This window comes from Moschus berezovskii, chromosome 1 (genome assembly GCF_049115385.1).
Source record: "Moschus berezovskii isolate FMDL1 chromosome 1, NW_MosBer_1.0, whole genome shotgun sequence".
Taxonomy (NCBI): domain Eukaryota; kingdom Metazoa; phylum Chordata; class Mammalia; order Artiodactyla; family Moschidae; genus Moschus; species Moschus berezovskii.
Genome location: NC_142460.1, coordinates 87,532,679 through 87,559,417, shown reverse-complemented (window position 1 = coordinate 87,559,417; position 26,739 = coordinate 87,532,679). Strand labels below are relative to the sequence as shown.

The following is a 26,739-nucleotide window of genomic DNA, read 5'->3' as shown; positions in this document are numbered from 1 at the left end:
TGCTCTCTCAGGCTTAGAGAGAGGAATCACATTCATCAGTTTGTATCAGAATTGTGAGATTCTGTTATATCAGGTTAAGTGTTATATCAAGTACACTTAGCACAGTGCCTGGCACACTCAGTTCAGTTCAGTTCAGTTGCTCAGTTGTGTCCGACTCTTTGTGACCCCACGAATCACAGCACGCCAAGCCTCCCTGTCCATCACCAACTCCCGGAGTTCACTCAAACTCAAGTCCATGAAGTTGGTGATGCCATCCAGCCATCTCATTCTCTGTCGTCCCCGTCTCCTCCCACCCCCAATCCCTCCTAGCATCAGACTCTTTTCCAGTGAGTCAACTCGTCGCACGAGGTGGCCAAAGTACTGGAGTTTCAGCTTTAGCATCAGTCCTTCCAATGAACACCCAGGATTGATCTCCTTTAGAATGGACTGGTTGGATCTCGTTGCAGTCCAAGGGACTCTCAAGAGTCTTCTCCAGCACCACAGTTCAAAAACATCGATTCTTCGGCAATCAGCTTTCTTCACAGTCCAACTCTCACATCCATACATGACCATGGGAAAAACCATAGCCTTGACTAGACGGACCTTGGTTGGCAAAGTAATGTCTCTGCTTTTTAATATGCTGTCTAGGTTGGTCATAACTTTCCTTCCAAGGAGTAAGCGTCTTTTAATTTCATGGCTGCAATCAGCATCTGCAGTGATTTTGGAGCCCCAAAAAATAAAGTCTGACACTGTTTCCACTGTTTCTCCATCTGTTTCCGCTGAAGTGATGGGATCAGATGCCATGAGCTTTGTTTTCTGAATGTTGAGCTTCAAGCCAACCTTTTCACTCTCCTCTTTCACTTTCCTCAAGAGGCTTTTGAGTTCCTCTTCACTTTCTGCCATAAGGGTGGTGTCATCTGCATATCTGAGGTTATTGCTGTTTCTCCCAGCAATCTTGATTCCAGCTTGTGCTTCTTCCAGCCCAGCGTTCCTCATGATGTACTCTGCATATAAGTTAAATAAGCAGGGTGACAATATATAACCTTGACGTACTCCTAGAATAAATATTTTTTGGATGAATGAATGAATTCTGAAATAACTCATCATACAATATGATTTTGAAATAGTTTACTGATGAGGAGGTAGAACATCATGTGTTCTTAGGAAATAGTCTGAGAGATCTGTATTTTCGTAGGGGGATTTGGGCTAGGTCAGAGACACCAGTGTACACGTAAATTAAAATGTTTAACTAAATGAGGCATTGGTTGATAACTAGATTTTTGGTAATTCTTGAGCATTATTCCAAGTACATAGACTAGTTTCTCCAAGTAGAGGAAAAGAGAATTATTATATTTATGTTTTATAGTAGGGTAAGTCACTAGTTTACCATAACCAAACAAAAACATCCCCTTAAAATAACTTATTGCTTCTTGATCTGATTCTGTTTTCTTATGCACTTGCTAACATCAGTATGGTCGCCCTGGTTGTTTTCCACATAGAAAAGTCAATCCTTGAAAATTATTCATATAAAATCAAATGTCTTTGATTTTCTTTGTACATGTATTTTACAAGGTTGCCAGTTAAGAAGCATCTGAATTTTGTATTACCTGCAATGTGCTGTAATAACAATTATTTATAGTACAAGATTAAGATGCTCAGTCTGTCAAAATTCTTTGACTTGTGAGATTCTATAAAACCTAGTATCTGGAAAATCTCTTTAGGAATGGTGGTTGTGGATGAATTACATATGCTGGGAGACTCTCACCGAGGGTATCTACTGGAGCTTTTGCTGACCAAGATTTGCTATATTACTCAGAAATCAGCGTCTTGGTAAGTACCTGAAATAGTCAAGTTCTTGAGATTCCAAACAATGTTGAGAAAGTGCAAAAGTGTTTAATAAATAGTTGTTAAATACGTTAAAGGAGGGTAATACTTATTTAGAACAAACTCATGTACAGCAGTTTATTTTTTTCCCAAAAGAAGTACTTCAGTCTAGGAGTGATTTTATTTTGGTAGAATAATTTGATTTTTTTCTAGAATGAAAACATTCTTAAATTTTTGCTCACCACATTTATGACAGGATTTTTAAAATCCAGTTTTTGTATTTGTTAACAATACACACATGTAAGTAGTCAGTGCTAATTATGAAAAATAGCATTTCTTTGTCCCCTACTTTCCAAAGGTAACTATTTTCAACTCTTACTGCTTTTAAAAAATTTGACTTACAGTAATGTCTCTGAATATAGTTACTTAAGTTTTTAATTTTATACATTATATATTGACTTTACTATGGAAAATGAAGATCTAGCTCTTTTTTATATTCTTTATTCACCCCACCCAATTTCCTCCTCTACCCTCCTTAGTTTTTCTTTATTCTCTGATTATATTCCCATTCTCCAGATATGTTTATGTCCTAATTTTGCTTAATTCAGTACTCAGTGTTACCCTATTATGACTGTATAAGGGCCATTATCAATGAGCCATGTGTTATAAATATTTTTACTTTCTAAGTAACTTTTTGTTTTCTCTGAAATTAATAAATGTCTTTTCTTTGATGGCTTGATTTTCTATGAACTTATCACTGATTTATCTCCAGCTTCTTCCCGCTTTTGTAAATTTCCATCCAATATGTTTCAACACATTTGCTGTTCTGCAAAATTCATTTTCTTGAAGAAGTTTCTCCTAAAGTCTCCTGGGTTGGTCCAGCTTAGTCTATCAATGTGCTGGCAGCAGTTATCTTAAAATCTCTTTTCATTAGTAGTATTCATTCCCATTGCTGTTTGCTTGAGTCAGAGCCCCCTTTTTTGTGATCATATGTATTTGTCTTGATTTACTTTCTAGTTTCAGTGAGGATATCTTCCAGGAAGTTCTACTTTATTTAAAGTGTATAGGCTATGATGGGTATAAATTTTTCAAAAATTAGCATCTCTGAAAATGCCTTACAATTATTTCATAGATTTTCCAGGTACGAAAGTAAAGAAAATCTAAATACTATTCTAATACTAATAAAATCTAAATACTTTTAGAGTTTTTAAGATAGTACTTTATTTTTCTCATTCAGTTCAGTTCAGTTCAGTCGCTCAGTCGTGTCCGACTCTTTGCGACCCCATGAATCACAGCATGCCAGGCCTCCCTGTCCATCACCAACTCCCAGAGTCCACTCAAACTCATGTCCATCGAGCTGGTGATGCCATCCAGCCATCTCATTCTCTGTCGTCCCCGTCTCCTCCCACCCCCAATCCCTCCCAGCATCAGAGTCTTTTCCAGTTAGTCAACTCGTCGCATGAGGTGGCCAAAGTATTGGAGTTTCAGTTTCAGCATCAGTCCTTCCAGTGAACACCCAGGATCTCCTCTAGAATGGACTGGTTGGATCTCGTTGCAGTCCAAGGGACTCTCAAGAGTCTTCTCCAGCACCACAGTTCAAGCATCATACCATGCTTATCCTTCATTCTTTGTATACATTTTAAAAATTTTTTCTGAGAGGTTTTAAGACCTCCCTTTCTTCTGAGTATTGTGAAATATCACTGATGTATCTTTGTGTTGGTTTGTTTTCTAACATTGGGCTGGGTACTCAGTAGATGCTTTTATTTATTTATTTTTTTTAATTGATGAATTTATATTGACACATAATAGTCACCCAAAGGCCATAGTTTACATTAGAGTTCACTTTTGGTTTTGTACATGCAATTGGTTTGGACAATGTCTGATGATATAAAGCCATCATAATGGTATCATACAGTATTTTCACTGCCCTAAAGACTCTGTGTTCTATCTATTCATATTTCCCTCGAAAAATTCACCTCTTGGCAACACTGATCTTTCCATGTCTCCACAGTTTTGGTTTATCAGAATGTCATATAGTTGGGATCCTACAGTATGTATCATCTTTATATTGCCTTCTTTTAAAGTGGTGGTGGTGGTTTAGATGCTAAGTCATGTCTGACTATTGTGACCCCATGGACTGTAGCTTACCAGGCTCCTCTGTCCATGGGATTCTCCAGGCAAGAATACTGGAGTGGGTTGCCATTTCCTTCTCCTAGTAGATGCTTTTAATCTAGGAACTGTTGTCTTTCAGTTTGTGAGACTTTAACACATCTTGTACAGTATGTGGGAAAACATACAGATTATCATCTATATCCCAAATTAGTAGTGATATAGAAGATATGACTAATACAATTAGCAAATTTGACCTAATGCATATGTGTAGAATAATTACCAACGATAAGCAGGATGTATATTCTTTTTAGTTACATATGAAACATTTATAAAAAAAAATCTGTATGCGAAACAAAATATCTTAAAGGATTTAAGTTATTTAAAATATAATCTATGATAGCAGTCCAATTAAGCAGAAATAAGTATAAGAAAAGCATAACTAAAAGATGCCCACATGTCTAGACCTTAATAGATACATTTTGACCCATTTTGGAGTGAAAAATATAATCAAAAGAAACAGGATGGTAGTTTAGAATTAAAGTATAGTAAAAATACCTCATAATAAAATGTGTGAAATGCAGCTAGAATTGTTTTTAAAGGGAAATTGCTAGTATACAGTGTGTATATTATTAAAGAAGAGAGACTGGAAAATTAATGACTTATCCATCTCTAAAACTTAAAAAAAGGAATAGTAAAATAATGTCACAGAGAGTGGAAGGAAAGGAATAATAAAGACCAGAGCAAAAATAAATGAAAGAGGAAAGTCATCCTGACCATTAAAAACACTCTGCAAGTCAGTGAGAAAAAGTACAATCTAATATATCAGTGGTTAAGGAACTTGAACAGACATTTTTAAGAGGGTATCCAAATGGTTTCTGAACATGAAATGGTGCTTAATTTCATTAGTAATCAAAGAAATGTAAATTACCTCATCAAAGAGATATTACCACACACTGTCCAAAATGTCTAACATACTGAGCGTGCTAAGTGGTGACAATGCTAAGTGGAAAAGTAAGGAAGTTCTAGCGACAGCAGTCAGACAAAAAGAAATAAAAGAAATCCAAATTGGAAAGGATGAAGTAAAACTGCTGCTGTTTGCCTATGACATGATACTATAAACAGAAAATCCTAAAGATACCACCAAAAAGCTCCTAGAACTCATCCATAAATTATATAAAATTGCAGGATACAAAAGTAATGTACAGAAATCTCTTACGTTTCTTATACTAACTGAATTATCAGAGAAATTTAAAAAACAGTCCCATTTATAATTGCATCAAAAAAAAAATCCTTAGAATAAATCTTAAGGAGGTAGAAGGCCAATACAATCCTTATCAATTACCAATGGCATTTTTTGCATACATAGAACAAAAAATCTTAAAATTTCGTGGAACCACAAAAGACCCCGGGTAGCCAAACCAATGCTGAGAAGGAAAAATGGAACTGGAGGAATCAGGCTCCCTGACTTGGTACTATACTATAACGCTTCAGTAACGAAGACAGTATGGTACTGGCACAAAGACAAACTTATAGATCAGTGGAGCAGTATAGAAAACTCAGAAATAAACTGATACACCTATGGTCAGTTAATCTATGTCAAAAGTGTCAAGACTGAACAATGGAGAAAAGACAGTTTCTTTAATCAGTGGTTCTGGGAAGACTGAACAGCTGCATGTAAAATGATGAAATTAGAGCATTCTCTAACATCATATATACAAATAAACTCACAATGGATTAAAGACCTAAATGTAAAACTGGATACTCTAAAACTCGTAGAGGAAAACATAGGCAGAACACTCTTTGGCATAAAATGCAGCAAGATCTTTTTTCACCCACCTAGAATAATGAAAAAAACAAAAATAAGCAAGTGGGACCTAATTAAACTCAAAAGCTTTGAACAACAAAGAAAACCATAGACAAAATGAAAACTCACAGAATGAAAGAAAATATTTGAGAATGAAGTGACTGACATGGGTTTAATCTCCAAAATAGATAGCTCATGCAGCTCAATATCATAAAAACAACAACCCAATTAAAAAATGAGCAAAAGATCTAAATAGACATTTCTACAAAGAAGATCGGTGGAACAGATTAGAAAGCTCAGAAATGAGCCCTTACTAATTGTTGTTATTTTTTTTTCTTATCTGTTTTATTTATTCACTGATTTATTTTTGTTCTGGGTCTTTGTTGTAGCATATGGGCTCTTTCTTGCTGCATGCAGACTTCTCGTTATGGGGGCTTCTCCTGTTGCAGAGCATGGGCTCTAGAGCATGGGCAGTAAGCTCATATTTATATGGGAAATTAAGCTATGACATAGGCAAGAATACACAATGGAGAAAAGACAGCCTTTTCAGTAAATGGTGTTGGTAAAGCTGGACTACTCATACCATGCACAAAAATAAATTCAAAATGGATTAAAGATTTAAGAACTGAAACTGTAAAACTTCTAGAAGGGAACATAGGCAGTATGCTCTTTGTGTCCGTGAATGTCCAGGAGTCTCTGGTGGAGGCGTGGGTTGGCGGTGGCCTGCTACAGGATTAGGGGCACTGAGTGTAACAGTGCCTGCATGGGACCTTTTGAAGGAGGTCTCCATCATCTTCATTACCTCCACCATAGTTTGGCCTCAGGTCGAATAACAGAGAGGGAACAGAGCCCCACCCTCCAACAGAAAATTGGATTAAAGATTTACTGAGCATGTTCCCACCTGTCAGAACAAGACCCAGTTTACCCCTCAGACAGTCTCTCTCATCAGGAAGCTTCCATAAGCCTCTCTTATCCTTCTCCATCAGAGGGCAGACACACTGAAAACCACAATCACAGAAAACTAACCAATCTTATCACATGGAATGCACGCAGCCTTGTCTAACTCAGTGAAACTGTGAGCCATGCCCTGTAGGGCCACCCAAGACAGGTAGAGAGTTCTGACAAAACCTGGTCCACTGGAGAAGGGAATGGCAAACCTCTTCAGTATTCTTGCCTTGAGAACGCCATGAACAGTATGAAAAGGCAGAAAGATAGGACATTGAAAGATGAACTCGCCAGGTTGGTAGGTGCCCAACATGCTACTGGAGATTAGTGGGGAACTAACTCCAGAAAGAACGAAGAGACAGAGTCAAAGCAAAAACAACACCTAGTTGTGGATGCTACTGGTGATGGAAGTAAGGTCCGATGCTCTAAAGAGCAATACTGCACAGTAACCTGGAATGTTAGGTCCATGAATCAAGGCAAATTGGAAATGATCAAACAGGAGATGGCGAGAGTGAGCATCGAAATTTTAGTAATCAGTGAACTAGAAAGGACTGGAATGGATGAATTTAACTCAGATGATCGTTATATGTACCAGTATGGGCAAGAGTTCCGTAGAAGAAATGGAGTAGCCATCATAGTCAACAAGAGTCCAAAATGCAGTACTTGGATGCAATCTCAAAAACGACAGAATGAACTCATCGTTTCGAAGGCAAAACATTCAATATAACAGTAATACAAGTCTATGCCCTGACCAATAATGCTGAAGAAGCTGAAGTTGAATGGTTCTATGAAGACGTACAAGACCTCTAGAACTAACACCCAAATGAGATGTCCTTTTCATTATAGGGGATGGAATGCAAAAGTAGGAAGTCAAGAAACACCTGGAGTAACAGGCAAATTTGGCCTCGGAGTACAGAATGAAGCAGGGCAAAGGCTAACAGTTTGGCCAAGAGAACTCACTGGTCATAGCAAACACCCTCGTCCAACAACATAAGACAAAACTACACATGGACATCACCAGATGGTCAATACTGAAATCAGATTGATTATATTCTTTGGGGCCAAAGATAGAGAAACTCTATACAGTCAGCAAAAACAAGACCAGGAGCTGACTGTGGCTGAGATCATGAACTCCTTATTGCCAAATTCAGACTTAAATTGAAGAAAGTAGGGAAAACCACTAGACCATTCAGGTATGACCTAAATCGAATCACTTATGAATATATAGTGAAAGTGACAAATAGGTTTAAGGTATTAGATCTGATAGAGTACCTGAAGAACTATGGATGGAGGTTCATGACATTGTACAGGAGGCAGTAATCAGGACCATCCCCAAGAAAAGAAATGCAGAAAGAAAATGGTTGTCTGAGGAGGCCTTACAAACAGCTACAAAAAGAAGAGAAGCTAAAGGCAAAGGAGAAAAGGAAAGATATACCCATTTGAATGCAGAGTTCCAAAGAATAGCAAGGAGAGATGAGAAAGCCTTCCTCAGCGATCAATGCAAAGAAATAAAGGAAAACAATAGAATGGGAAAGACTAGAGATCTCTTCAAGAAAATTATAGATACCAAGGGAACTTTCCATGCAAAGATGGACACAATGAAGGAAAGAAATGGTGTGGACCTAACAGAAGCAGAAGATATTAAGAAGAGGTGGCAAGAATACACAGAAGAACTATACAAAAAAGATCTTCACGACTCAGATAATCATGATGGTGTGATCACTCACCTAGAGCGAGACAACCTGGAATGCAAAGTCTAGTGGGCCTTAGGAAGCATCACTACAAACAAAGCCTGGTGGAGGTTAAGGAATTCCAATTGAGCTATTTCAAATCCTAACAGATGATGCTGTGAAAGTACTGCACTCAATATGCCAGCAAATTTGGAAAACTCAGTTCAGTTCAGTCGCTCAGTTGTATCCGACTCTTTGTGACCCCATGAATCACAGCACGCCAGGCTTCCCTGTCCATCACCAACTCCCGGAGTTCACTCAAACTCATGTCCATCGAGTCGGTGATGCCATCCAGCCATCTCATTCTCTGTCGTCCCCTTCTCCTCCCGCCCCCAATCCCTCCCAGCATCAGAGTCTTTTCCAGTGAGTCAACTCGTCGCATGAGGTGGCCAAAGTATTGGAGTTTCAGCTTTAGCATCAGTCCTTCGAGTGAACACCCAGGACTGATCTCCTTTAGAATGGACTGGTTGGATATCCTTGCAGTCCAAGGGACTCTCAGGAGTCTTCTCCAGCACCACAGTTCAAAAGCATCAATTCTTCGGCGATCAGCTTTCTTCACAGTCCAACTCTCACTTCCATACATGACCACTGGAAAAACTATAGCCTTGACTAGACGGACCTTGGTTGGCAAAGTAATGTCTCTGCTTTTTAAAATGCTATCTAGGTTGGTCATAACTTTCCTTCCAAGGAGTAAGCGTCTTTTAATTTCATGGCTGCACTCAGCATCTGCAGTGATTCCGGAGCCCAAAAAATAAAGTCTGACACTGTTTCCACTGTTTCCCTATCTATTTCCCGTGAATTGATGGGATCAGATGCCATGATCTTAGTTTTCTGAATGTTGAGCTTCAAGCCAACTTTTTCACTCTCCTCTTTCACTTTCATCAAGAGGCTTTTTAGTTCCTCTTCACTTTCTGCCATAAGGGTGGTGTCATCTGCATATCTGAGGTTATTGCTATTTCTCCCAGCAATCTTGATTCCAGCTTGTGCTTCTTCCAGCCCAGCGTTCCTCATGATGTACTCTGCATATAAGTTAAATAAGCAGGGTGACAATGTACAACCTTGACGCACTCCTTTTCCTATTTGGAACCAGTCTGTTGTTCCATGTCCAGTTCTGACTGTTGCTTCCTGACCTGCATACAGGTTTCTCAAGAGGCAGGTCAGGTGGTCTGGTCTTCCCATCTCTTTCAGAATTTTCCACAGTTTATTGTGATCCACAGAGTCAAAGGCTTTGGCATAGTCAGTGAAGCAGAAATAGATGTTTTTGTGGAACTCTCTTGCTTTCTCCATGATCCAGTGGATGTTGGCAACTCAGCGGATGTTGGAAAACTCAGCAGTGGCCAAAGGACTGCAAAAGGTCAGTTTTCATTTCAATCCGAAAGAAAGCCATTGCCAAAGAACGCACTACTGCACAGTTGCAGTCATGTCACATGCTAGCAAATTAATGCTCAAACTTCTCCAAGCCAGGCTTCAACAGTACGTGAACTGTGAACTTCCAGATGTTCAAGCTGGATTTAGAAAAGGCAGAGGAATCAGAAATCAAATTGTCAACATCCACTGGATCATCGAAAAAGCAAGAGAGTTCCAGAGAAACATCTGCTTTATATGCCAAAGCCTTTGACTGTGTGGATCACTGCAAACTGTGGAAAGTTCTTAAAGAGGTGGGAATACCAGACCACCTGACCTGCCTTCTGAGATATCTATATGCAGGTCAGTAAGCAACAGTTAGAACTGGATATGGTACAACAGACTGGATCCAAATTGGGAAGGTAATTCGTCAAGGCTGTATATTGTCACCCTGCTTATTTAACTTATTTGCAGAGTACATCATGAAAAACACTGGTCTGGATGAATCACAAGCTGGAATCAAGATTGCCGGGAGAAATATCAATAACCTCAGATATGCAGATGACACCACCCTTATGGCAGAAAGCAAAGAACTAAAGAGCCTCCTGATTAAAGTGAAAGAGGAGAGTGAAAAAGTTCACTTAAGACTCAGCATTCAGGAAACTAAGATCATGGCATCCGGTCCCATCATCATGGCAAATAGATGGGTAAGAGTGGAAACAGTGTCAGATTTTATTTTGGGGTGTTCCAAAATCACTGCAGATTGTGACTGCAGTCATGAAATTAAAAGACACTTGCTCCTTGGAAGAAAAGCTATGAATAACTTAGCATATTAAAAATCTGGGACATTACTTTGCCAACAAGGTCCGTCTAGTCAAAGCTATGGTTTTTCAAGTAGTAACGTATGAATGTGAGAGCTGGACTATAAAGAAAGCTCAGTGCAGAAGAATTGATGCTTTCGAACTGTGGTGTTGGAGAAGACTCTTGAGAGTCCCTTGGACAGCAAGGAGATCCAACCAGTCCATCCTAAAGGAAATCAGTCCTGAATATTGATTGGAAGGACTGATACTGAAGCGGAAACTCAAATACTTTGGCCACCTGATGTGAAGTACTGACCCATTGGGAAAGACCCTGATGCTGGGAAAGATTGAAAGTGGGAGGAGAAGGGGATGACAGAAGATGAAATGACTGGATGGCATCACTGACTCGATGGACATGAGTTTGAGTCAACTCCGGGAGTTGGTGATGGACAGGGAGGCCTGATGTGCTGCAGTCCATGGGGTCGCAAAGAGTTGGACATGACTGAGTGACTGAACTGATGCTCTTTGATGTTGATTTTTATCAGCATAATGTTTTTAGGATATGTCTCCTCAGGCAAGGGAAACAAAAGTAAAAATAAACAAGTGGGATTATGTCAAAGTATAATAAAAAGTTTTCCACAGTGAAGGAAACTTACAGCATAACAAAAAGGCTGTATACTGAATTGGCAATCTTTGCAGATGATGTATCCCATAAGGCATTAATATCCAAGAGATATGAAGAATTCATATAGTTCAACATAAAATCTGTTAAGAAATGGACAGAGGGTATGAATAGACACTTTTCCAAAGAAGACATACAAATGGTCAACAGGCAAGTGAAAAGTTGCTCACCATCACTAATTCTTAGTGAATTACAAGTCAGAACCCTGAGATACCACCGCACATCTACCAGCATGATTTATCAAATAGACGTCAAATAACAAATGCGTCAAGGATGTGGAGAAAAGGGAAACCTTGTGTACTTTTGATGGGAATATAAATTGGTACAGCCACTATGGGGAAACAGTATGGCAAACAGTATGGCAAGTCTTCAAAAAATTAAAAACAGAACTGCCGTATGATCTAGCAATTCTACCCTTGGGTGTTTATGTGAAGAAAACAAAAACACTAATTTGAAAAAGATATGTGCACACCTAGGTTTAATACAGCATTATTTACAATAGCTAAGATATGGTAGCAACCTAAGTGCCCATTAATAGATGAGTGGTGTATTTGTATACAGTGAAATATTCAGCCATAAGAAGGAAATTCTGCCATTTGCTACAATGTGGATGGACCTGGAGGTTAGGACAGAGAATGACAAATGCAGTGTGATTTCATTTGTATATGTAATCTAAAAAAAGAACAAACAGTAGTTTGACATTAATAAATATAATATATGACCCAACAATTTTATTCCTAGATATATACCCTATAGAAATTTATGCATATTTGTGCCAAACGACATGCCAAGTATATTGTTAGCACTATTTGAAATTAATAGTATGTGACTTTTTAACATCATTTTCATTTGTTTTTTTGCAGCCAGGCAGATTTAGCCATTCCTTTGTCTAATGCTGTGCAGATTGTTGGCATGAGTGCTACTCTTCCAAATTTGGACGTTGTGGCTTCCTGGTTGAATGCTGAACTATACCACACTGACTTTCGGCCTGTACCACTGCTGGAATCAGTAAAAATTGGAAATTCAATTTATGACTCTTCAATGAAGCTTGTGAGGGAATTTCAACCCATGCTGCAAGTGAAGGTAAGTCATTTGTTGTTGTTCAGCTGCTAAGTCATGTATGTCCAGCTCTTTGCGACCCCATGGACTGTAGCATGCCATGCTTCCCTGTCCTTCACTGTCTCCCATGGTTTGCGCAAACTCATGTACATTGAGTTGGTGATGCCATCCAACCATCTCATTCTCTGTTGCCCCCTTCTCCTGCCCTTCTCCTCCGTGTTTCCCAGCATCAGGGTCTTTTCCAACGGATCAGCTCTTTGCCACAGGTGGCCAATGTATTGGAACTTCAGCATCAGTCCTGCCAATAAATATTCAGAGTTGATTTCCTTTAGAATTCACTGGTTTAATCTCCTTGTTGTCCAAGGTTCTCTCCAGAGTCTTCTCCAGCACCACAATTCAAAAGATCAGTTCTTCGGTGCTCAGCCTTCTTTATGGTCCAACTCCCACATGTGTACATGACTACTGGAAAAACCATAGCTTTTACTAGATGGGCCTTTGTCGGCAAAGTGATGTCTCTGCTTTTTAAAACAATTTTTTTTTTTCAAGGATAGTTGCTTTATAGACTTTTGCTGTTTTCTGTCAAACCTCAACATGAATCAGCCATCATTTCAGTTCAGTTGCTCAGTCGTGTCCGCCTCTTTGTGACCCCATGAATCACAGCACACCAAGCCTCCCTGTCCATCACCAACTCCCGGATCACTCAAACTCATGTCCATCTAGTTGGTGATGCCATCCAGCCATCTCATTCTCTGTTGTCCCCTTCTCCTCCCGCCCCCAATCCCTCCCAGCATCAGAGTCTTGTCCAGTGAGTCAACTCGTCGCATGAGGTGGCCAAAGTATTGGAGTTTCAGCTTTAGCATCAGTCCTTCTAATGAACACCCAGGACTGATCTCCTTTAGAATGGACTGGTTGGATCTCCTTGCAGTCCAGGGGACTCTCAAGAGTCTTCTCCAGCACCACAGTTCAAAATCATCAGTTCTTCAGCGCTCAGCTTTCTTCACAGTCCAACTCTCACATCCATACATGACCACTGGAAAAACTATAGCCTTGACTAGACGGACCTTTGTTGGCAAAGTAATGTCTCTGCTTTTTAATATGCTATCTAGGTTGGTCATAACTTTCCTTCCAAGGAGTAAGCGTCTTTTAATTTCATGGCTTCAGTCAGCATCTGCAGTGATTTTGGAGCCCCCCAAAATAAAGTCTGACACTGTTTCCACTGTTTCCCGATCTATTCCCATGAAGTGATGGGACCAGATGCTCTGGTCTTAGTTTTCTGAATGTTGAGCTTTAAGCCAACTTTTTCACTCTCCTCTTTCACTTTCATCAAGAGGCTTTTTAGTTCCTCCTCACTTTCTGCCATAATTACAGAAAACTAGTCAATCTGATCACACGGACCACAGCCTTGTCTTACTCAATGAAACTAAGCCATGCCATGTGGGGCCACCCAAGATGGGCGGGTCATGGTGGAGAGGTCTGACAGAATGTAGTCCATTGGAGAAGGGGATGGCAAACCACTTCAGTATTCTTGCCTTGAGAACCCCATGAACAGTATGAAAAGGCAAAATGATAGGATACTGAATGAGGAATTTCCCAGGTCGGTGGGTGCCCAATATGCTACTGGAGATCAGTGGAGAAATAACTCCAGAAAGAATGAAGGGATGGAGCCAAAGCAAAAACAATACCCAGTTATGGATGTGACTGGTGACAGAAGCAAGGTCCAATGCTGTAAAGAGCAATATTGCATTGGAACCTGGAATGTTAGGTCCATGAATCAAGGCAAATTGGAAGTGGTCAAACAGGAAATGGCAAGAGTGAACATTGACATTCTAAGAATCAGTGAACTAAAATGGACTGGAATGGGTGAATTTAACTCAGATAACCATTATATCTACTACTGTGGGCAGTTCAGTTCAGTTCAGTTCAGTCGCTCAGTCGTGTCCGACTCTCTGCGACCCTATGAATCACAGCACGCCAGGCCTCCCTGTCCATCACCAACTCCCGGAGTTCACCCAAACTCATGTCCACAGAGTTGGTGATGCCATCCAGTCATCTCATCCTCTGTCGTCCCCTTCTCCTCCCACCCCCAACCTTTCCCAGCATCAGTGAGTCAACTCGTCGCATGAGGTAGGAATCCCTTAAAAGAAATGGAGTAGCCATCATGGTCAACAAAAGAGTCTGAAATGCAGTACTTGGATGCAATCTCAAAAACGACAGAATGATTTCTGTTCATTTCCAAGGCAAACCATTCAGTATTACACTAATCCTAGCCTATTCCCCAACCAGTAACGCTGAAGAAGCTGAAGGGTTTTATGAAGACCTACAAGACCTTTTAGAACTAACACCCAAAAAAGATGTCCTTTTCATTATAGGGGACTGGAATGCAAAAGTAGGAAGTCAAGAAACGCTTGGATTAACAGGCAAATTTGGCCTTGGAGTACGGAATGAAGCAGGGCAAAGGCTGATAGAGTTCTGTCAAGAGAATGCGCTGGTCAGCAAAGGCTGATAGAGTTCTGCCAAGAGAATGCGCTGGTCATAGCAAACACTGTCTTCCAACAACACAAGAGAAGACTCTACACATGGACATCACCAGATGGTCAACACTGAAATCAGATTGAGTATATTCTTTTCAGGCAAAGATAGAGAAGCTCTATACAGTCAGCAAAAACAAGACCAGGAGCTGACTGTGGCTCAGATCTTGAACTCCTTATTGCCAAATTCAGACTGAAATTGAAGAAAGTAGGGAAATCCACTAGACCATTCAGATATGACCTAAATCAAATTCCTTATGATTATACAGTGGAAGTGAGAAATAGATTTAAGGGACTAGATCTGATAGATAGAGTGCCTGATGAACTATGGCCTGAGGTTCGTGACATTGTACAGGAGACAGGGATCAAGACCATCCCATGGTAAAGAAATGCAAAAAAGCAAAATGGCTGTCTGAGGAGGCCTTACAAATAGCTGTGAAAAGAAGAGAAGTGAAAAGCAAAGGAGAAAAGGAAAGATATAAGCATCTGAATGCAGAGTTCCAAAGAATAGCAAGGAGAGATAAGAAAGCCTTCCTCAGCGATCAATGGAAAGAAATAGAGGAAAACAACTGAGTAGGAAAGAGTAGAGGTCTCTTCAAGAAAATTAGAGATGCCAAGGGAACATTTCATGCAAAGATGGGCTCGATAAAGGACAGAATCAGCCATCAGTTCAGTTCAGTTCAGTTGCTCAGTCGTGTCCGACTCTTTGCGACCCCATGAATCACAGCACGCCAGGCCTCCCTGTCTATCACCAACTCCCGGAGTTCACTCAAACTCATGTCCATCGAGCTGGTGATGCCATCCAGCCATCTCATTCTCTGTCGTCCCCATCTCTTCCCACCCCCAATCCCTCCTAGCATCAGACTCTTTTCCAGTGAGTCAACTCTTCGCATGAGGTGGCCAAAGTATTGGAGTTGGTACACATATATCCCCTCCCTTTTGAACCTCCCTCCCATCTCCCTCCCCATCCCTCCCCTCTAGGTTGATACATTGTCTTGGTTTGCCATAGCTTTTCTTCCAAGGAGCAAGCATCTTTTAATTTCATGTCTGTGGTCACTGTTCGCAGTAATTTTTTACCACCTGTACTGTTGTGTTTGATTGCATTTTCTAGCAAGTTTTTAACAATTTTTGAGCTGGGGGTTGCAAAGTAGCTGGATGTGTATCACATATCCATTAGAAGGATTCCTGTTGTTAACCTAGTTGGTTTCATGAAAGAATCGGTGCTGTTGATGCGAGAGGAAATGTAGTTGTCTTCAATTTAAATATAATCATTTCCTATAAGTAATAAAATTTTATAGATTTTTCTTTTTAACTGGGACAGATTTTTTTATGGCTTTGTTTACATTCACGTGGAAAACTGACCTTTTATTACGTGATTTATGTACAATATGTGCTCTTCTTGGTTGCTTCACTTGTATTTGACTCTTTGTGACCCCATGTATATGATAGTAGAAAAAACATTTTTGGGGGTCAGAAAGACCTATTTCTGATACCTTATATAGGGAAACTTGATATGGCTGTGATAATAGTTGAATCACATAACTTCTCCATAGTATCTTCATCTATAAAATGGATATAATATTTGTCTTTAATGTTTTAAGGATGAAATTTGATTTTTAAAAATTGCCTAGCATCTAGAAAGTGGTTGATAAATACATTTTAAAACATTTAGTTCAGAGTATTTTTTTCTAGGGCTGATTCTTCAGTCCTGAAGTTAAAGGAACTTAATCTGGTATGAGGCATCTATTTTTAATGTAGATCTGTGCCTCTGAATACTGAAATAGTTAAGGATAACTTTAGAACTGGAAATAGGACTAAATTCATGTGTGTTAGTACACTCATAGGTGTATTTGTAGCTTCTTCATGCCTGGTATGGAATCTTATTTAGTTGCTTTTCTCTGTACTCCCGAATTTCATTTGACTGTGCCTTGGTTACCTCAATAAATATATCAGTAAACAAAGTCATTTACTCTCCTGTTAATTTTCTATTACCATGTCTCTGCCTCCACCCTATTTAAATCAGTTTCAACTCTTACTTGGATCTATGCTTAAATCAAAAGCTAATCATCTATTTAAAATGAACATCTGATGATGTAACCATTTTTCTAAAAAATTTGTGATGGTTCCCATTTCATGTGGAATGAAAGCCAACATCTTTAAAGTAGCCTATAAGCCATATATGATCTGTCCCACTCCTTTACCCTGACTTCAGTTTCTATGTTCCGTACTTCCTCCATAGCCTCTTTGCTATTCTGTATAATATGCCAAGAAATCTCCCACTCAGATTCTCTTTATGTGGAATACTTTCCCCTCTAGACATCAGTAGGGTTTACTCTTTGACCTTTGGACCTTTACTCTAATGTCACTTTCTCAGACCTTCCCTGGCCACTTTATTGAAATTACAGTGTTCTCTCATTCCTGGTTTCTGTTTTCCCTGTTTTATTTCTCTCCTTTGCACTTTGAGCATATTTTGTGTTTTACTTATCTTGTTTTAATCGGTTTCTTCCTACCTGAGTAGAAACGTTCTGAGGGCAGAGCTTTTTTTCTGCTTTATTCTCCATCCCCAGTGCCTTGAATAATATATGTGTGTGCTAAGTTGCTTCAGTTTTGTCTGACTTTCTTGTGACCCCATGGACTGTAGCCCGCCAGGCTCCCCTGTCATGGGATTCTCCAGGCAAGAATAGTGGAGTGGGTTGTCATTCCCTTCTCCAGGCGATCTTCCTGACACAGGGATCTAACCTGTGCCTCTTATGTCTCCTGCATTGGCAGGCTTGTTCTTTACCACTAATGCCACCTGGAAAGCCCATGATAATATATGGCACCCAGTAAATAATTGCTTAATGAGTGAATGTATTGATGAATTAATCTAGTTACACACACTGACCTTCCAGTTTTGGTCACCACTGGAGTGTGTACAAATGCTGTTTGTTTTGCTTGAAATGTGTTCCCTGTTCCTCAGTTATCTTTTATTAAGATAATGTTTCTCCTTCTTCACATCTCATCAGTTTCTCACCATTATATCCTTATTACCTTTGGGTTAAGTTAAGTGGCTCAGTCGTGTCCGACTCTTTGCGACCCCATGGACTGTAGCCTGTCAGGCTCCTCTGTCCATGGGATTTTCCAGGCAAGAGTACTGGAGTAGGTTGCCATTTCCTGCTCCAGGGATCTTCCCGATGCAGGGATCGAACCCAGGTCTCCCGCATTGTAGGCAGACGCTTTTACCGCCTGAGCCATCAGAGGTCAGTAAATATTAGTTGAATGAATATAAAAGATTTCCTACTCACCTTGCATCCTAAGGAGGTTCATTTTCTTTTCTCTTTTCTGGTTTTTCTTTGTTTTATTACTGAATTTGTAACTGATTTTTATCATGCTTTTGAGTAGAAAATCCTTGCCATTCAAGCAAAATGAGTGACTTAAACTGATATGAAAATGTTTTGAAAGTTTCACTAGAATGGCTACTTCTCTTTCTTTTTTAGGGAGATGAGGATCATGTTGTTAGTTTATGTTATGAGACCATTTGTGATAACCATTCAGTGTTACTTTTCTGTCCATCGAAGAAATGGTGTGAGAAGCTGGCAGATATCATTGCCCATGAGTTTTACAGTCTGCACCATCAAGCTGAGGGTAAGTTAGTGGAAAGGAGAGGAAGTGATGAAAGGAAACCCTCCATTCTTATGACATTTGCTTGAAAGTAATGTTAATAATTATATTAGCAAAGCATGGTTCTTTTCATCATTGCCACCACCTGGATGGATCCTTTGTAAAAGTATGTTTTTGTGACTAATCATCTCCTATCCTCCTTATAGATAATATGTATACACATTCAGACTAACTAATCTTCAGAATTTCAGTATATTGGATTTATACAGGTATATACTAAGGTTCTTCATTTAGGATCCATGGGCTTTGAGAAGTTAACCTCAAAGCCCCTAAATTGTATAAGGAACTTCACATACATACATTTTTTTCTGCGGAAGGTAGTCATATCTTTTTTTATATTTCCAAGCTCTTACTCTAAAGAGAGTCATGCATACACACACACACTATACACATGTAGTTTAAAATCAACTTTATTAAGGTATAATTTGTCTAGAATAAAATGTGCCCACTTGAAGTGGAACTTAATGAATTTTAACAAATGTGTTCCCCTGTTGGACTCCTGACTGTGATCAACGTATAGAACATTTCTGTCACTCCAGAATGTTCTCTGTTGCTCTGTGTCCCTCCCTCTATGCCCAGCTTCAGGCAGCCAGTCATACATTTTCTGCCACTCTAGGTTAGTTGTGCCTTTTCTAAGCACTTCATTAGTAAATGAAGTCATAGTATGTGTACGTCTTTTGTGTCTGGCTGCTTTCACTCAGCATATTTTTAAGATTCATCCAGATTGTTACTATTATCAAGTCGTTTCTTTTTTATTGCTGAGTATTGATCTATGCATATTGCTATAACCATTAGTGTATGTTTTTACTCACTCTGGGGTGAGTAGTGTTCCCTCACCACACTAGATTGTGGGCCCTTGGGATCAAAGATAAGTGCAGGGAAGACAGGGACAGTTCTGGTTACAGTACATTAGGATATTTTATGACTTTGTTATGTTGGTGGCATCGTGAGGATAGGTAATGAATATCTCAAGCCTAGCTTCAATTAGTAAACTTTGCCTGAAGTTTATGTTAAAAGACTTTGGTCCAATGTTATAATATCTCCTTTAGTTCTCTCTTAATCAATGCTTTCTTACTATGCCAGCTTATATTTTTTTGTGGCAACTGTGATAACTTACATTCCTTAATGACCAGAAACATTATTTATATTTTCTTTGCATGAGCTTCTTATGATTTATAGCAGTGGTTTCCAAATCCTAGGACTAGAACTGGAGTCCAGGCTGTGATGAACTTTCACCAGAAAAGTAAAAACAAGGTAGCACATTTTTCATAAAGATGACATTTAAATTTTGAAATTTTCCCTACTAATTTTTTTTATGTTAAAATTACTTTTCTTTTTAAATAAGAGAACAATGAAAATTTTTTAAAAATTTAAATTGTTTTTAGAGAAGTAAAAAATTGGCAACCTTCTTTGGTCCTCAGAATTTTAGAAGTTTACCTAAAAAATTTAAAAATTATAAAATATAAGATACATTCTTTGAGAAATTTTACTAGTTCAGAAATCCAAAGTCTAAGTTATTTTTAAAGAAAATATTGTTCTTGCATCTAAGAAAATCTTCTGGGGAAGTTATACATAGAGGCAAAAAACAGAGGGTAATGTATGATTAATTACCACATTGGTGCCAAAAAGTTAGAAGAATTGTCACACAGAACTAAGCTCCTATGTGATTCTGACACAGCTGCTTTGGTGGGGGCACACGTTGAGCAAGGATTTATTTTAGGCTCTGAGTGATGGTATTTGTAATTTTCTCCTCCTTTCAGCTGGTTCTTTTGATCTCCTGTGGGCAACCTTACAGGAGGTGCACATTAGAATTGCCTAGGGAGATTTAAAAATCATTATGTCCAGGTTGCATCATATCACGGAATCCAGGGGTGAGAGCCAGACGTCAGTATTTTAAAAATATATACAGGTGATTATTAAGTAGTTTCAGAACCATTGCCTTCTGTCATGATTTAGGCAGATAGCAGTAAAAGAGGTCCAAGGGGAGGTGAACAGTGTTGACAGTTTTCTTTTGTGACAGGATTGGTAAGATCATCTGAACTTCCACCAGTGATGCTGGAACAAAAGGGCCTCCTAGAAGTGATGGATCAATTAAAACGTTCGCCTTCAGGATTGGACTCTGTATTACAAAAAACTGTGCCATGGGGAGTAGCATTTCATCATGCAGGTATCCGTATATTTAATATGTTATTATGAAGCCCTGTCCAAAATGCTTATAATTTCTTTATTTGTATGTTTGATTTGCATTTGATTCCTCATTAACCACACTTAATACTCTTTAATTTCCTTTTAAGACATTGGGTGATTAAGATTGCTGCTGCTACTGCTAAGTCACTTCAGTTGTGTCCGACTCTGTGTGACCCCATAGATGGAAGCCCACCAGGCTCCCCCTTCCCTGGGATTCTCCATTTCCTTCTCCAATGTGTGAAAGTGAAAAATGAAAGTGAAGTCGCTCAGTCGTGTCCGACCCTTAGCGACCCCACGGACTGCAGCCCACCAGGCTCCTCCATCCATGGGATTTTTTAGGCAAGAGTACTGGAGTGGCTTGCTATTGCCTTCTCCGGTGATTAAGATTAAACAGGAATAAAACACATGCAGGTTTATTTACTCATCTGTATGGTATATAAGTACTGCTGCTGCTGCTTCAGTCATGTCCGACTCTGTGCGACCCCATAGACGGCAGCCCACCAGGCTCCCCTGTCCCTGGGGTTCTCCAGGCAAGAACACTGCAATGGGTTGCCATTTCCTTCTCCAATATAAGTACTAGATACAAGCTTTTTTAGTACCACTGGGGTTGTGAATTCTAAAGTGATTATATTTCTATACTTTGTTTCCTTAAAACTTAGGTTGAAGTGGTACTTGCTATCCTAATATTATGCCACTCTGAGTATTTCCTTTTATCTCTAGGGGTATATTCTTACAAATAAATAAAAATTGAATTAATTTTAGAATTTTTCATATTGTATTTTGAAATAGTTACAAATGTTTAAAACCTCATACCTACGTTGTCAAAATTGCAAGGATTATGACAGTGAATTAAATAGCTTCATTCAGGGAGTGATCTGTCCATGTTGATATGTGCTAAGGATATGATTAAGAATATATAGTTTCTATTCATGTATGGATGTGAGAGTTGGACTGTGAAGAAAGCTGATCGCCGAAGAATCGATGCTTTTGAACTGTGGTGTTGGAGAAGACTCTTGAGAGTCCCTTATACTGCAAGGAGATCTAACCAGTCCATTCTAAAGGAGATCAATCCTGGGTGTTCATTGGAGGGACTGATGCTAAAGCTGAAACTGCAATACTTTGGCCACCTCATGCGACGAGTTGACTCACTGGAAAAGACTCTGATGCTGGGAAAGGTTGGGGGCGGAAGGAGAGGGGGACGACCGAGAATGAGATAGCTGGATGGCATCACCGACTCTGTGGACATGAGTTTGAGTGTACTCCGGGAGTTGGTGATGGACAGGGAGGCCTGGCGTGCTGTGATTCATGGGGTCGCGGAGAGTCGGACACGACTGAGTGACTGAACTGACTGACTGACGATTAGGAACTTAACCTTTTTAGTTTATTTAAAAATTTTATCATGCTATATTAAAATAAATTAAAAAAATATATCTACACACAAACACATAAAAATATTTTCATTGTATATAAACTATAATGCATGCTGCTGCTGCTGCTAAGTCATTTCAGTTGTGTCCGACTCTGTGTGACCCCATAGACGGAAGCACACCAGGCTCCCCCGTCCCTGGGATTCTCCAGGCAAGAACACTGGAGTGGGTTGCCATTTCCTTCTCCAATGTGTGAAAGTGAAAAGTGAAAGTAAAGTTGCTCAGTCGTGTCCAACCCTTAGTGACCCCACGGACTGCAGCCTACCAGGCTGCTCCATCCATGGGATTTTCTAGGCAAGAGTACTGGAGTGGCTTGCCATTGCCTTCTCCGATAATGCATGCTAATAAAGTGAATATTGGTGGACCCACCACTTAATTTACAAACTAAGAACCCCAATTCTCTTGACTTTTTAAAAAAATGAAAATAAAAAATAAGCAAGATAAGTTTATATTCTGTTTGCTGTTTTTCATTTACTCATGTATTTGTCCTTCAGACATTTATTTATGTCCCTGACCACTGTGTTGGATACACCATCAGATATTGTTTTGAGTAAAGCATGTCTGTATCGTCAGGGTGTTCTTTTCTAGAGCAGGTTTCGGCAAACTATAGTCTGCTGGTCAAATCCAGCTGTTTTTGTAAATAAAGTTTTATTGGAATATAGTCTTGCCCATTTGTTTTATGGCTGTTCCATGTGATAGTGGCAGAGTTGATTAGTTGCAACAGAAATCATCTGTCCTGCAAAATCTAAAATGTTAACAGATAAAGTTTGACAGCCCCTTGTCTAGAAGGAGATAGAACTGTACTAGGGTTGGCAGATTATACTCTTAAATTGGTAGACTGTGATTACTTGTTTATAGTCATAACAGTAGCTTAAAAAATCTTTAGAAGGTTGTATCAGATTCTCAGATCCATTTGTAAGTGACCAAGTGTAATGTTTTCCTCATATGTTTATAAATATATGCTATTATAATTTCTTTTTTTTAGGTCTTACTTTTGAGGAGAGAGATATCATTGAAGGAGCCTTCCGTCAAGGTCATATTCGAGTCTTGGCAGCAACTTCTACTCTTTCATCTGGTGTGAATTTACCTGCACGTCGTGTAATCATTCGAACTCCTATTTTCAACGGCAGACTTCTAAATATTCTTACTTATAAGCAGATGGTTGGTCGTGCTGGCAGGAAAGGAGTAGACACAGTAGGTGAGTTTGAATTTTATGATAGTGTTGCTGAAGGATAGGGTCAGTCTACTTGAAATTGAATAGCAACTTATTTCTCATCATGTTATATTTCTTTGTTATCCAAAACTAATGTCATCCTTTTGGATTTACTTAATATTTATATAGAGTATAACTTAAAATCTTCATATCATCAACTATTGGTTTTCTAGTAATGTAAAAAAATCTTCGTTAGAAGATTTTCTTTTGTGTTATATCCAGTGAAATGATTCAGTATTATGTTTATCAGATGGCATCACGTTAGCTGGAAGATGACCTTTAATTTCCAGTACCATCTGCTATTTTGTGCTAATGAAGGGATTGATTTTTATGGTTATTAATTCTTTTTAGGTGTCTGGTATTATTAGAGTTTAACTAGGGATTCTGAATGGAGAAGGCAATGGCACCCGACTCCAGTACTCTTGCCTGGAAAATCCATGGACGGAGGAGCCTGGTGGGCTTCAGTCCATGGGGTCGCGACTTCACTTTAACTTTTCACTTTCATGCATTGGAGAAGGAAATGGCACCCCACTCCAATGTTCTTTCCTGGAGAATCCCAGGGATGGTGGAGCCTGGTGGGATGCCGTCTATGGGGTCGCACAGAGTCGTACACAACTGAAGCGACTTAGCAGCAGTAGCAGCAGCAGGGATTCTGAGAGCTGGGAAGTGCTCTCTCACACTTTTGAAATAGGAACTTCATATACCCTCTTTCTCTTTCCAAATTAATGCTGACTCTGAAAACACATTTTCAGTTTTTTGTATCAGCAAGTAGTGATAATATTGCCAGCAGTGTAAACAAAACTTTTTTTCTCAAGTAGTAGGGAAAAGACTTGTTTAAATTAAATGTCAAGACGGCAGCAAATATTCTTGCCTGCTATATTATTCTGGGTATGACTAAATTGTTGGGTCTTCTAATATCTAAGAACTTTGAGAGGAATGTTCTCTGACACACTTTCTTTAGTTTATTTTTCCATGTTCAAGCAGTAGCATTTCTATCTTGTGGTATAAGATGGCTACTGCAGTCTCTGTTATCACGTGTGCATTTCAGCTGTCAGGATGGAGAGATGAGGAAATAAAGGGGCACATCCTGCCCTTTAAGGGCACTTCTCAGAAGTTACACATAGTATTTGTTCTTACATACAGTTGGCCAGAATGAAGTCACATGTTTATATTCCCCAGCTACAGGGAAGCTGATGAATATAATCTATCTCAGTGGTCATCAGTTCAGCTAACATTTAGGGGTTTTATTAATGAAAGAATGAAGAAGTGAAGTGAAGTCAGTTAGTCGTGTTTGACTCTTTGCGACATGGACTGTAGCTTACAAGGCTCCTCTGTCCATGGAATTTTCCAGGCAAGAGTACTGGAGTGGGTTGCCATTTCCTTCTCTAGGGGATCTTCCAGACCCAGGGATCCAACCCGGGTCTCCTGCATTGCAGGCAGACACTTTACCGTCTGAGCCACCAGGGAAACCCAAAGGAAGAATGAGAAAATGGCTATTAGGGTCAACTATCAGTCTCAGTCCTAGTTGCAAATGATTCATCTATCTATAGTCCCTGAGGGCCATTGGTCTTTTAATCAAAGTTTGTTGTTTAAAAAAGCCTTGTAACTCATTAGATTTCTATTACTATAGTCATCAAAGAAGTTTATCCTGCTTCTGTGTCTTACTTTAGCTATAAAATATGCACATTTGACCTAAATCAAATCCCTTACGTTATACAGTAGAAGTGACAAATAGATTCAGGGGATTAGATCTGATAGACAGAGTGCCTGAAGAACTATGGACAGAGGTTCGTTGTACAGGAGGCAGTGATCAGGACCATCCCCAAGAAAAAGAAATGCAAAAAGGCAAAATGGTTGTCTGAGGAGGGCTTACAAACAGCTGTGAAAAGAAGAGAAGTGAAAGGCAAAGGAGAAACGGAAAGATATACCCATTTGAATGCAGAGTTCCAAAGAATAGCAAGGAGAGATGAGAAAGCCTTCCTTAGCGATCAATGCAAAGAAATAGAGGGAAAAGAGTAGAGATCTCTTCAAGAAAATTAGAGATGCCAAGGGAACATTTCATGCAAAGATGGGCACAATAAAGGACAGAAATGGTATGGACCTAATAGAAGCAGAAGAGTTTAAGAAGAGGTGGCAAGAATACACAGAAGAACTATACAAAAAGATCTTCATAACCCAGATAATCACGATGGTGTGATCAATCACCTAGAGCCAGACATCCTAGAATGCGAAGAAAAGTGGACCTTAGGAAGCATCACTACAAACAAAGCTAGTGGAGGTGATGGAATTGCAATTGAGCTATTTCAAATCCTAAAAGATGATGCTGTGAAGGTGCTGCAGTTCAGTTCAGTTGCTCAATTGTGTCTGACTCTTTGCGACCCCATGAACCGCAGCACGCCAAGCCTCCCTGTCCATCCAGCTCCCGGAGTCTACCCAGACCCATGTCCATCGAGTCGGTGATGCCATCCAACCATCTCATCCTCTGTCGTCCCCTTCTCCTCCTGCCCTCAATCTTTCCCGGCATCAGGGTCTTTTCAAATGATTCAGCTCTTCGCATCAGGCGGCCAAAGTATTGGAGTTTCAGCTTCAACATCATCAAATTTGGAAAACTTAGCAGTGGCCACAGGGCTGGAAAAGGTCAGTTTTCATTCCAATCTGAAAGAAAGGCAATGCCAAAAAATGCTCAAACTACTGCACAATTTCAGTCATCTCACATGCTAGCAAATTAATGCTCAAAATTCTCCTGGCTTCAACAGTACATGAACTGTGAACTTTCACATGTTCAAACTGGATTTAGAAAAAGCAGAGGAACTAGAGATCAAATTGCCAACATCTGCTGCATCATTGAAAACATCTGCTTTATATGCCAAAGCTTTTGACCTTGTGGATCACCACAAACTGTGGAAAGTTCTTAAAGAGGTGGGAATACCAGACCACCTGACCTGCCTCCTGAGATATCTGTATGCAGTTCAAGAAGCAACAGTTAGAACTAGACATGGAACAACAGACTGGATCCAAATTGGGAAAGGAGGACGTCAAGGCTGTATATTGTCACCCTGCTTATTTAACTTATATGCAGAGTACATCATGAGAAATGCTGGACTGGATGAAGCACAACCTGGAATCAAGATTGCTGGGAGAAATATCAATAACCTCAGATATGCAGATGATACCACCCTTATGGAAGAAAGTGAAGAAGAACCGAAGAGCTTCTTGATGAAAGTGAAAAAGGAGAGTGAAAAAGTTCTCTTAAAACTCAGCATTCAGGAAGCTGAGATCATAGCATCCAGTCCATCACTTCATGGCAAATAGATGGGGAAACAGTGGAAAACAGTGTCAGACTTTATTTTTTTGGGCTCCAAAATCACTGCAGATGGTGACTGCAGTCATGAAATTAAAAGACACTTGCTCCTTGGAAGATAAACTTTGACCAACCTAGACAGCA

The 26,739-nt window shown here is 39.5% G+C and overlaps 1 protein-coding gene across 2 annotated transcripts in view; it reads left to right on the top strand.

Annotated features, from left to right (window-relative positions):
* The window catches only part of POLQ (DNA polymerase theta), a 112,571-nt gene that overhangs the window by 5,672 nt on the left and 80,160 nt on the right, over positions 1-26,739 (top strand). For both annotated transcript variants that reach the window (XM_055436418.2, XM_088837393.1), the window contains exons 5-9: positions 1,701-1,809; positions 12,084-12,303; positions 18,284-18,431; positions 20,488-20,634; positions 23,067-23,279. In XM_055436418.2, coding sequence (XP_055292393.2) covers positions 1,701-1,809; positions 12,084-12,303; positions 18,284-18,431; positions 20,488-20,634; positions 23,067-23,279 — 837 coding nt within the window. The remainder of the gene's footprint in view (positions 1-1,700; positions 1,810-12,083; positions 12,304-18,283; positions 18,432-20,487; positions 20,635-23,066; positions 23,280-26,739) is intronic.